The 11,679-nt window shown below is 49.5% G+C and overlaps 4 protein-coding genes across 4 annotated transcripts; 2 read left to right on the top strand and 2 right to left on the bottom strand.

Annotated features, from left to right (window-relative positions):
- Positions 1–3,703: 3,703 nt before the first annotated feature.
- On the bottom strand, positions 3,704–5,968 carry F5147DRAFT_784338 (uncharacterized protein; the record flags this gene model as incomplete). The annotated part of the gene is made up of 8 exons (XM_041442855.1): positions 3,704–4,485; positions 4,536–4,827; positions 4,877–4,957; positions 5,045–5,068; positions 5,120–5,167; positions 5,216–5,637; positions 5,688–5,781; positions 5,831–5,968. 8 exons carry the CDS (start codon positions 5,966–5,968, stop codon positions 3,704–3,706), a joined length of 1,881 nt encoding a protein of 626 aa, XP_041284128.1.
- A 96-nt stretch (positions 5,969–6,064) lies between these two features.
- On the top strand, positions 6,065–7,336 carry F5147DRAFT_784337 (uncharacterized protein; the record flags this gene model as incomplete). Its single annotated transcript, XM_041442854.1, has 6 exons — positions 6,065–6,172; positions 6,239–6,419; positions 6,467–6,562; positions 6,612–6,866; positions 6,915–7,013; positions 7,071–7,336. The coding sequence occupies 6 exons, from the start codon at positions 6,065–6,067 to the stop codon at positions 7,334–7,336; spliced, it is 1,005 nt and encodes a 334-aa protein (XP_041284127.1).
- A 316-nt stretch (positions 7,337–7,652) lies between these two features.
- Positions 7,653–9,688, bottom strand: F5147DRAFT_813230 (uncharacterized protein; the record flags this gene model as incomplete). The annotated part of the gene is made up of 5 exons (XM_041443488.1): positions 7,653–8,776; positions 8,829–8,999; positions 9,069–9,160; positions 9,199–9,437; positions 9,494–9,688. 5 exons carry the CDS (start codon positions 9,686–9,688, stop codon positions 7,653–7,655), a joined length of 1,821 nt encoding a protein of 606 aa, XP_041284126.1.
- Positions 9,689–10,628: 940 nt separating this feature from the next.
- F5147DRAFT_523465 (uncharacterized protein) lies at positions 10,629–11,294 on the top strand (the record flags this gene model as incomplete). The annotated part of the gene is made up of 2 exons (XM_041429950.1): positions 10,629–11,096; positions 11,145–11,294. Coding segments are annotated over 2 exons (618 nt in total), but the record flags the coding sequence as incomplete, so codon positions are not given.
- Between the last annotated feature and the right edge of the window lie 385 nt (positions 11,295–11,679).

Below are 11,679 nucleotides of genomic sequence, written 5' to 3'. Positions count from 1 at the left end.
CGAATGTGGAATGAGACCGAGAAACGTTGGAACGGACCAACGGTAAGAATACAACGTGCGGGAATCTGCAGTCAGAAGGAACAGAAAGAGGAAAGCCACATTGGTGGCACGAGTCAGACCGAGTCATAGGTGCGGGACCACATTGGTGGTCGAATCAGGGGAGGAACGTGCGTGCACGTGCATAGAGGCAGGTGATGCGAGGGACGGGAATGGTCCCGAGGATCCGGTCAACAGAAAGTCGGTAAAGGAGGACGAGCCGGTAGATGGTGAGGGCGAGGATGAAGGGAAAATGATAGGGGGGCCACGTGACCGATGTTACTTGTAACACAACTGATTTTGCGAGAGTAATGCGGTGAATTTGATGATCACGTGCGTTATTGATACGTGAACCAAACATCACGTCAATAACACCAAATATTGATGACATTATCTCGTCGGCAGTCGCGTCTTAACCCTTAGCCCTACCACCACCATGTTGGCCTGTCGCACTCAAACTCGTCTGATCCCTATTCTGATTATTTCTCGTCATATGGGACTTTACTTGGAAAGTGTGAGCACCCTACATATACATCACCGGAGTCATCACTAGTGCCCTTGAAAGTCAGAACATGGAACTTTGGAGGGGTAAGCCATCACATAACGAAGTTGGAAGAGCAAAATCAAGTAGTCTAAGCATCCACAATCGTGAGTTCTCAGATTACATGCCAAAATATAGCGCATATATTGACTTTATTTGATCTCACAGTCTTTTGACACCTGACCTCCCTGAGCTTGGGTGAGTGATGATTGACCGGGTAAGAAGCTCACCAGGTTACATTCCTTCGCATCTGATGTTACAGGGATCTGTAACACCTACTAGAGCCCCAGCTCTCCCTACGCCTGCCCCCGCTCTGCTGGACTCCCCGCATGGCGGTGCGCCGTCCGCGCCTAGAAAGACAGTGGTCTGGACCGCTGTGACCCCGCCCCTGGCGCTATGACCCCGCCCCTGGCCTAGACGGCCTTGTACCTGATCCATGGAGGCTGTACGCCTCATGGACACCCTAGATCAGCGCATGCATGCTGCATGTCGCTTCATGAAGATCCGGAGCGCGCTTGGCGCTTCCTGTACCTATGCGCAGCTGCCCTTGGCGCAGCATGCTTGATCAGAGGTTAAGCCTCATGTATCTTATCTGACCCTCATGTCTTGCTATCATAGATTTACGATATACTATTGATTACAGACTGAGCTAGAATACTTGTAGTACTTCCCTATAAGTAGACACAGATTATAGTACTTAGACTTTACTTTAATCTACTAGGTTCATCCCCAGAACTTGCTCATCTAAGCCTACCAGCTTCCTTGTGTGAGACCGCACTTCTAAGTCGCCCCCATACGACTTAGCACGTATCCGCTAGCCCTGCATCTCGACGAGCGCCATCTTACCGAGATCGCCGGAGGAATCCTTGACATTCCGTCAAGGCTAGACCACGCTCAGCTTCAGTAGACTCACTCGAGTCGTCGCTGAGAAGACCTATCCTAGTTCGCACACGCCGACCTACAGTCGACGTAACATCTGATATCTCTGCAGTTGTCTGATCTCCAGCTGCCGTCTGGTCAATCCCGCCCAGGATCTTTCACCTCACTTCACAGCAAGGCCAAAGATCTTGTCACTCGATGTGCTAGACAACCCAAACCCTCCCAAGTGAATTCTCCCTTGGCAGGTAATCTAACGAACTATTTGATGCAGAACTCTGCACAGCTCACAGTACCTGAAGAGGGAGCCAACGAGCTTCCGAACATGGGTGTTAACCATCCTAGACTAGCGCAATCTAGGTGCGTCTAAGTTTTCGTTTATCCATGTATGTACATTGCTGACAAGCATCTTTGCTCATTTCTGTGTGCTTGTGCATGCCTATGCCTATCTCGACGTGTCTGCGTCCGACGTCTTGTGCAATAGGTACAATTTTTCACATTTATAAGTTATAACTATAGCTGATCATTTGTGTAGGAACTTACAATGCACAATACCAGGTATCATTTACATACCAACCCAGCCGCACCTGGTGGCCGCCTCTGCTGGTCTTACATCATGTCATGTGCGTAATTGTTCTTGTGGTTAGCGCTGGAAGGCTGAGTGCGCGTCTTCAGATCCCATTGCCAAGTGGTCTTATCATCAGATCCGCTGACCATTCGCTGGCCGTCAGGAAAGTAGGATATGGATTGAATTAACTCTCCATGACCCTTCAAAGTCGTTACCGGTTTCAGAATCAATTTCGTGGCAGCTGCCTTTGTCAATGTGGAAGCCATGGCTGCGTCTCCACAAGCGGTAGTCAAGTACAGGAAAGGTAGTCGTTGGGTACATTCGAAGGTGAGGTCTCCTGGTGTCAGTGTACTTTGTGACTGACGTGAGCAGCGATTCGAAGATGGGCCCTCTGGTAAAGCCAAACATCAGTTCATTTGCGCTGGAAGTCCAGATGAGATTTTTGTGTTACCAAGAGGTTAGCGAAACTGGAAGCATCCAGTCCTGGCATCAATAACAGCAACTGGCACCCTGGCACATACTGCAGTCACTTTACCTTGTATAATACATACAGCCAAGGTTGAAAGTACCCTGTTCTGAACAGGCCAGCTAATGTGGGCCCATCAATATATTGTTATGTTAAATACAGGTGGGCCCATGTCAAGGGTATATGTGATATCAACAGTGGGCCCATAGTGTGTGGTATAGTAGATAAGTGTACACTTTCCTATTGCCTTTGGTAGGTATTATATGGTAGGTAGGGTATGAAATATATACCTGATATGAACAGGTGGGCCCATCAATATATTGTTATGTTAAATACAGGTGGGCCCATGTCAAGGGTATATGTGATACCAACAGTGGGCCCATAGTGTGTGGTATAGTACATAAGTGTACACGTTCCTATTGCCTTTGGTAGGTATTATATGGTAGGTAGGGTATGAAATATATACCTGATATGAACAGGTGGGCCCATGAATGGATTGTTGTGTTAAATACAGGTGGGCCCATGAATGTATTGCTGTGTTAAATACAGGTGGGCCAATGGAAGTGTTTATCTGATACAAACAGTGGGCCCATAGTACTGTGTAGTGTAGTATACCAGTGCAGACTGTTCTATTGACTTTGGTAGGTAGTGTATAAAGTATGTGCCTGATACGAACAAGCAGGCCGAGTGGGCGGTGGTACCGATATACACAGATGGGCCGAGAGTCTAAGTATATAGAACAATCATAGACATGGGTCGGTCAATCGGTCAGTGTTCACTGCATAGCTTCCGCAATACACACAGCAGAACCACCTTGGTCAAAAGGCACTCGGTCAAATATCGTAGATGAGCCAGTTGGTCAATACGTAGGTATTAATAGACGAGCATGCATGATGGACTTGTCAGATCCACGTCGGTCAAATATGACAAATGAATGAGTTGGTCAATAGGTTTTTCATGGACTAGCTGCCATTATGTGTTTGCTAGGGACCACCTCGGTCAAGCTAATCTCGGTCAAGCTAATCTCGGTCAAATATAATGTATAATAAATCGGCAGAAACACATCAAGATCAACTGGGCTGACATTGAAATCACACAGGAGTCAATGTACAATAGGATTGACATCAGAACAATTCAATTAAAACCAAGTGATATGTAGATGTAATTCGCCGACGGACAAGTGATCTACAGTACAACTATGTAATGAACTGAGTGATCAGGGGGGGGAGTTTGCGGCAGAAGGAGGTGGCTTGACAGCAAAATGTGATTCACCTGGAGCAGGAGCAGACGAGGGACCGGCATGTGCTGACACCAAAGACAAATGTCCAGAGATGGAAGTGCTGCCCTGCATGTCAGGACGACTGAAAGAGCGGGAAGCCGAGGTTTGACTGACGCCAACAGAAAGGGGCATAGGAGCAATGGAAGGACCAAACACGCCGTTGAGGTACCTCATGCCGAATGCGGTGGCAGTGGAATCATTGCCATGGCTCACCATGGGTGGTGGGAACGATGGATTGGAAAGGACACGCTCCTGCCGAAGCTTCTCAACAAGACCGACAAGTCCATTCACCAATGTGACAGTGGTGCCGACATCAAGTTGCACGGCCGAAAGCTCGGCACGCATCGAGGAGATGCGAGCGTCAAAATCGTGCTCCATCGCATTCACCCTAGCAAGGGCGTTGTCATCGGCCATTTGCATGGCATTGACCTGAGCCGTTAGGGCAAGCACACGGTCGAGGATGGTAGGTGCTGATGGCGCCGAAGGAAGGGAGACAGCATCAGCGACACGAGTTGGTGGGACATGAGGGACGGGCAAGTCGTGAGTGTTCTCCAGCCAATGGTCATGGGGGAAGTCGTCCGCAGAAGCAATGGCTCCAGGCTGGTCATCCATGATTTGATCGGCGGCCTCGGCCGACATCTCAGTAGCGATGTCAGTGTGCTGCTCGGCGTCGGTGACAAGATCCATCTCGGCATCATCGTGGCCGGTGACAGACACCTCTGCAAAGGTGAGTTAGAGTGTGTCATGGCAAAAAAACGAAATTACCTACCGGGATCCTCAACAGAATCTTCAGATTCCACCATGGGAGTCGGTGGACGTGCGCGCAAGGTTGCTCTGGTGGTCCTGGATTGGGCCTTGGACTTGGAGGCAGGGGCGGCCTTTGGCCGAGGATGTGACTTTGGAGCCCGCATTGTTGCAGGGCTGCATGTATCGACCGACACCGGTCGCTCACACCGTACCTTCATAAAATGGCACTTGGCGCAGGACTTGATGGCCTGCCCCTTCCTGCTGACCACAATGAGGCAAGACTCCCCAATGCATCTGTCGCATGGCGGAGTGTACTGTGAAAAAGTTAGTACTCTGTCACTGGAATGAACTTGCCTCACTGACCTCCTCCTCATCATTGGCCCTCAGTGGCCGGCGCCCTCTGATAGGCCCGGCGATGTCAACATTCTTTTCCTTTCCTTTGCCCTTTGGCTGGGCTCAGCCGATCTTTGGTTCGGCGGCCGGCTGAAGAGTCTTGAGTTCGGCAGACTCACAGGACGAGGTAAATCTCACCTGCTTGACATGTTTCGTCGTACCCTGCAAAGTCCTCAGCAATGATATTGGCACTGGCAGTACTGCCATGCTTACCTGTGATTTGACCGGCGCTACACCGGAGGATTCAGCAACCTTGGGCCGCTAAGGTCATGTAAGTGGTTAGTTGAATATGGTGAAAGAAAGACATACCTTGACTATGATGGTGCCTGTTGGCCGCCTGTCCTCATCCTCGGTGTCGGAGATGATAGCCTTTGACATACGTTTCAAAACATTTTGCTTCTTCCTGCTGGACTTGGCGTCAGGGCTGTCATCTCTGGTTCTACGAGTCCCCCGGTTAGACCGTTTGCCCTTGTCAGTCATGGTGCCAGGAACGACCGGATGTTGGGAATGACCGATGCGAGGGAGTGAAGCGATCGGTGGAACAGACATCCTTGTTGGGGCTGGTTCTGGTGCCGGTGCCGGTTCAGGTGCCGGTTCAGGCGCAGGTGCAGGGGCAGGTGCAGGGGCAGGTGCAGCAGCTGTGTGTTCTGTGATGGTATTAGCGCACTCATTTGGAATGAAAGGAATGCCGATGCATGATATCCAGCAGTCTTTGGGAAGAACGGATGTGACTGCATACGATGATCATCGTTGCATACATGATCCCATTGGGGGGCAAGACCTTGATTCATGGTCGCCCGGATTTCAGCAGCTGCAGAAAGAAGGAACGGCGAGATGACCGAGCATGTCCTGCCATGCTGCTGCAGCGCTTGAGACTGTGCATGGTGAGTAGGTAAATAATCATGAAAGTGAAAACAGACACACCAGCTGCCGTGCAATCTCATGCGCCTGATCCATCACATCCCGGCCATCAGCTGCCAAGTGTGTGATTCGGCTAAGCAAATCGCGCAGGGATTTGTCGGCAAGCGCCAAAGCAAGATCAGATTCGTGTTGTGACAGCATGGTTGAGAATTGATGCGAAGTGACGGTGACGATGTTCAATGTGAGTGAGGAATGAGAAAATGCGACAAAGGGTGCCACATTGTAAGACCACCAGAAATGACCGAAACACGGAAATGGCCGAACTACGGAAATGGCCGAACTACGGAAATGACCGAAGTGCGGCAGCAACATTCGGACTTCTTCATTGTTTACCCACTGCAGAGTGTAAGTTCCCTAAAGACCTCTATGGGTTCCCACGAGAATTCGGTTGACAATGCTCGAAGGCTACAGGACGACCACATCAAAACCGACTGCAATTTTTTCATCACTTGGGACCAGTGGGTGCCACCGAAGTTGTGCACAACTCCCTCCTCTCAAAACGGCCCCAAACTAACAAACTATATACTTTCAAACATGCCATCCTGGCAGACACAAACCGAAGCACTACCCACCCAACATGCCGGTACTGAAAGTGAGTGTTAGGTCACATTGATCCTTAGTGGTTGTTGACAACGCTAGGATTTGACATGTCCTGGAATTTCGAGGATGATCAAGTGCCGACAGTGGAACGACCGAATGACACTCCATCAGCTGACCCGCACGTGCTAAGCCAAGGTAACTCCAGTCCCTTTAGAATATTTTAGACATCTAACGAAGTGATTAGCGTTTGACATGTGTTGGGACACTCAGGTCAATCCGGCGGCGACTGATCCGGCGGAAGCAGCCGTACCACTGAAAGCAGGTGAATATAATCTATGTTGGAATGCCGAGGAAGGTCTACCGAAGGTTGATGTGGCACTGATCCACCAGCTGGACATCAAAGAGAATGAGACCATCGCTATCGCAATACCCGGCGGAGCCGGTCAATACGATATGTGTTGGAATGACCGTGCATCTGCAGAAGCAATGGGATATATAGGTGAGCATTGGTCATGAGCACTGACGACCATGAATAAATATTATTCAGGTGATTTTGACATGTGCTGGGGTGATTCACCATTGGCAGGAGATGATCACCTTGAAAGTGGTTCTATTGCTGCACCGGTGATTAACTTGATCAATGCAGGTGCATTCAAATGCTTTATCAATGTAAGTGACAGACACTGACGATTAAATCCAACAGCGGACACTCCGGCACCGTATGATCTGTGTTTTGAGAATATATCGCCGACCACATCTCCGGCACCGAGGGATGGCTCACCGAGTCAGACAGTCGAGGCAGGCGAGGAATTGCTGCACCGAGCAAATTCCAGGCTAGAAAATATTGATGCTGCAATGCATAGGTCTATATTTCTTCTCATCATTGAACTGATGCCAAGGATCCCCGTGTTACAGGAGATGACCGACGGCAAGGTTGCAGAGATCTCTTGGACGCCAACCAGGATTTGATCGCTGATTACCAGCATGCCCGTGACCAATTTGTGGCAGCCAGCGATGACGTCGCAAAACTCCAACATCTGATGAACATGCACCGCGAGATTGATGATCCCCTGCATATATTGCTGCTAGCAATGAGGAAAATGGGCCGGGGACATTCTCCAATTCAGTAGTGTAGAAGATAGAGTAGAGATGACAATGTATATATCATGTGTTCAAATACAATCTAAATACCAAACTCATTGAAGACCGAGCAGAATGGAACAAGCCACATGACGTGTGAGACCACCGACAACTACACATAGTCAGCATATCTCTTGGGCTTTTGTCAAATTCGGGCGCCAAGCCCATTGCCAATCTTACTCCTTGTACCCCTGGCTGGTGCATCAGAGAGCGAGCGAGCCACCGATCTGGTAGCCTTGGTCTTTTTGGGCGACCAGTCATTCACCGCCGGTGACCTGTCTCTGGTGGCAAGTGATTTCTTTGGCAACCAGTCATTTACTGCGGGCGAGGGCGACCAGTCATTCAGCGCCGGTGACCTGGCTCTGGTGGCAAGCAATTTTCTCGGCAACCGGTCATTTTCCGCGGGCAATATATTCCTAGTTGCCTTGGTCTTCTTGGTCGACTGGTCATTTGCTGCTGGTGTTGCAAGAAGATGTTCCATACCCCGACGAGTTGAATGTGGGCCGAAGCTACGAATGTGCTGGCCACCATGATGAGCACCACTTGCGTCATAGCCGGCTTTGGGTGCAGTGTTGCCACCACTTTCATCAACTGATCCCTTGGTCACCTGTTCAGTGGGCATGCCGGTCTTGCCTGCGGTAGTGGCTTGTCTGTTATGAGTAACTTTTCTGACCAACTCTACCACCGGTCGGCCCATTTGTGCGAAGTCTGTTGGCAGTGAGATGATGGCAGGCTCAATTGTGGCTCTCTTACGCAAGCTCTTCGGTCGCGGTCGGTCATCTGACTCCAACTCGCACCCCACCCGGTCACTGTGTGCTGTCATTGCATCTTTCTCCACACGTTCGGGGGCATCGGTGTTGTTAGACTCTTCATTGGCAGAACCGATAGGAGCTTGTTTGATGAACCTTGGCGGCCTTTTTGGAAGTCTGGCCGATGAGAGTGCAGCGTTGGCCGATGACTTTGTAGTTGGCCTGGGCCATAAGCCTTCATCATCAGCATCGCCATCAGAGCCATCAGACCCTTCGCCAACTGGAGAATGCATCTTGCCCTTGTCGTCAATCCAGGCTTTGAACTTCAATGTTAGTCCAACCTGGTTGTCTTGTCGGTCCAGCCAATATTCCAACAAGGCATTGGCTTCATTCCGTTGCATTTTGGACGGGTCTGTGATCTTGATATCATTTGGCAGGAATGTGCTGGAGATGAACCGAGACTGCCCCTTCATTATGTCGCTCCAAGGCACTGGGACCTTCCGTTTTCCGCAACATATTCCTATGGCGGCGGGTGTCAGATTATGGCATGGGTCTTCTATCATCGGGCTTACTGTAATGAATGGTGAGGAATGACCGAATCATTGACTTCTTGACTTCAAGCGAGACACCCTTAATGTCGGGCAATATCGGCAAATCCATATGGTCCAGGTCGAACTTGTAATGAGGCTTCGGGACTCGGCGAGTGCCTCCCAGCAGCATGCCGTCTTGGTCTTGATCCTGGTCTTGGTGGAGGTAACATAAATTATATGAAGCGCCTCTCAGATGGTCTTGAGACTTACCGAATTAATCACCAATGAAATCTTCCCATGCCGGTAAGATGACCTGCCAGTCCTTGCATTTCATGAAGCTGGATCCTCTCTCAAGGTGTTCATTGAAGTCAAACCTGCCAAACGATGTAAGCAAAATGACTGACCGACTGACCGACCGATTGTATCAACTTGCCCAGATGTAAGTAGGCCACCCTTCTCATCCTTCCAGGAACCCAATACAAAGAGTCTCATACCGGCCTGAGTAAACATCTCTTTCGCGAAGTGCTTGATCATTTTTTCGCCCTTCTTCTTAGCTGTCTTGGCCTGGACTACAGGGTCAGGCACTTGATTTGTCCACTGGTCGGCCTTTGCCCGGGCTTCCTCCAACTCATCATCGTTGAGCCTGTATCTCTGTGTGCATGATGACTGTAATGCAGCATGACCGAGATCAAAGCCGAAAAGCTTACCTCTTTTCGTTGCTTCAAGAGCTCTTTGTCCATCTTTGGAGCGAAAAGTTTTGCCTCTCTTGTGGCCACTTTAAAGATCTGTCGTCGCTCAGTTCCACTTGCCTTCTCCCAGTCCTCAACATGGGACTGCAGTGTGGTTGTCTCTTGGTCGTTCAACCGAGGCTGATCGCCGGTGATGATCTTTGTCCGAGGCATATCACAGTAGGTAGCTTGGAGTAAAGAACCTGGAAATGTAAGTGTAGGAGAGCGTTGATGTGGTTGATGGAACAAAAAATGGAAGGAAGCTCATGTGAGTAATGATTCACATAAGTGACACACCCATGTCATAAGTGAACGTAAGGGCTAGATTGTGCCGAATAGTGTGAGCCCTATCGCTACAAGACTTATTGAGTGGTGTAGATGCATAGGTCGGTCGGTGGCATGAAATTGGAGGATCTGAAGTGCTCTTGACATATCATATACACAAATCACTATCGGCCATTGGAATTGCACCGTGAATATCCATGCTGATGATTACCGAGAGATCAAAGCAACTATTACATACTAGGCATTGCATCAGGCAGTTGAATGTAAGCACTACACCGTCCCAAAGTCTAAGCATCTCAATCCAAACAACACATCCTGATAAACGCAGCACCACTTCCGTCCATGGTCAAGTCAAAGCCAAAGGCCTGGAGTCCTCCAAAGACATCCTCTTTGGTTCAATGGGAGAACAAACGAACATCAAGAGGAGATACGGGACGATTTGTCAAAGCTCGACGGTACAACAAAACAACATCAGTTCATTCATCCCCCAGAAAATCACCTACAAAGGACCGATCTACCAGAGGACTTCATGAGGAGGGTGACCATGAACACTACGACCTAGGTGAATGTAACTTCAAGCCTTTTCGTCTTCGCAAGTCCATGGCAAGCTCACCATTCACTTGCCTTGTCTCATGTGCTGACACCAAATATCAAGAGTCAAAATGACTATCTGCGCGAGTGGCAGTACAAGACCGAGGACTACTTGGACTTGCTCCTTCGGCGAGAGGGTCCACCTTCCAACAGGATGTGCTCTGTCTGTCCAAAGGATGGAGTCTACAGATGTCATGGCTGCATGGGTGAACCGCTCTTCTGTACCCATTGCTGTCGGACATTTCACAGCCGCATGCCTTTCCATTGGATCGGTCAATGGACTGGGGGATTCTTCGAAGACACTTCCTTGACCAAGATTGGGTTTGAAGTCCACCTTGGCCATGCAGGCCAGCCTTGCCCTGGACTGACAGATGAGTGGTGCGACACAGATGATGAAGGAGACCAATTCACAGACGGCCCTTGGATACCATTGGTTAATGATCCTCGTATGACTATGGTGGTGGATACATCCGGTCTCCACTCCATGATGATCAGATTCTGTCAGTGCGCTGGTGCACTGAGCCCGGACATGCAACTATTTGAAACCGGCCTCTTCCCTGCATCTTTTACTTCGCCGAAGACAGCATTTTCATTTGCGGTGTTGGACGACTTCCTGCTGGACAACCTGGAATGCGGGACATCGGCAATGAACTACTACAGTAAATTAAGGAGAATCACATCAAGCATGTTCCCTCATCTGGTTTCAGTGAGTGATGTGGATTTCCTGCATTGCATTGCTCACAATAGCTGAAAGGACCGGTACAGAGAATTGATGAGGGTCGGCAGGCAGTGGAGACAAGTGAAGCAGCTCAAGTGGCATGGGTTTGGCCATGAGAAGCGAAAGCCGAAGGCAGGGGAGCTTGCACTCTTCTGTCCTGCATGTCCTCAGCCTGGTGTAAACCTCAGTATGTCAGACAGAAACGGTGTAGGGATTCATTTCTGGCTAGGCTTGGAGAGACTGTCTTTACCTTACCTTATGTTGGCACTTTGTAGCTTACATAATCAAGTTACCTTTTCACCAGTTCTACTATGAGTCTGAGTATTCAGCAAGTTTCTATCATATTTCCTCTTCTCTGAGCCTTGAGCCTGGTCCAGAAACCCTTTAGGGTCGAATAGCAGCTAGGTTCTGCAAGACCCAACATTGTTCAGACTCACCATCTGAATTGTTGTACCTTCAACTGGAGCCCACCGCGAGGGTTTCTTGTGTTTCTAGGCTCTTCCAGCTCTCCAATCATCCCCCAAATTCGCCTATTATCCTACCACAGTCATTCCTTATCAGCTTCTCCCAT

This window comes from Suillus discolor (assembly GCF_016758755.1).
Source record: "Suillus discolor strain FC423 chromosome Unknown F5147scaffold_545, whole genome shotgun sequence".
NCBI lineage: Eukaryota > Fungi > Basidiomycota > Agaricomycetes > Boletales > Suillaceae > Suillus > Suillus discolor.
Note: the sequence above shows the minus strand (reverse complement) of the source record. Positions and strands in the feature narration are given on the sequence as shown.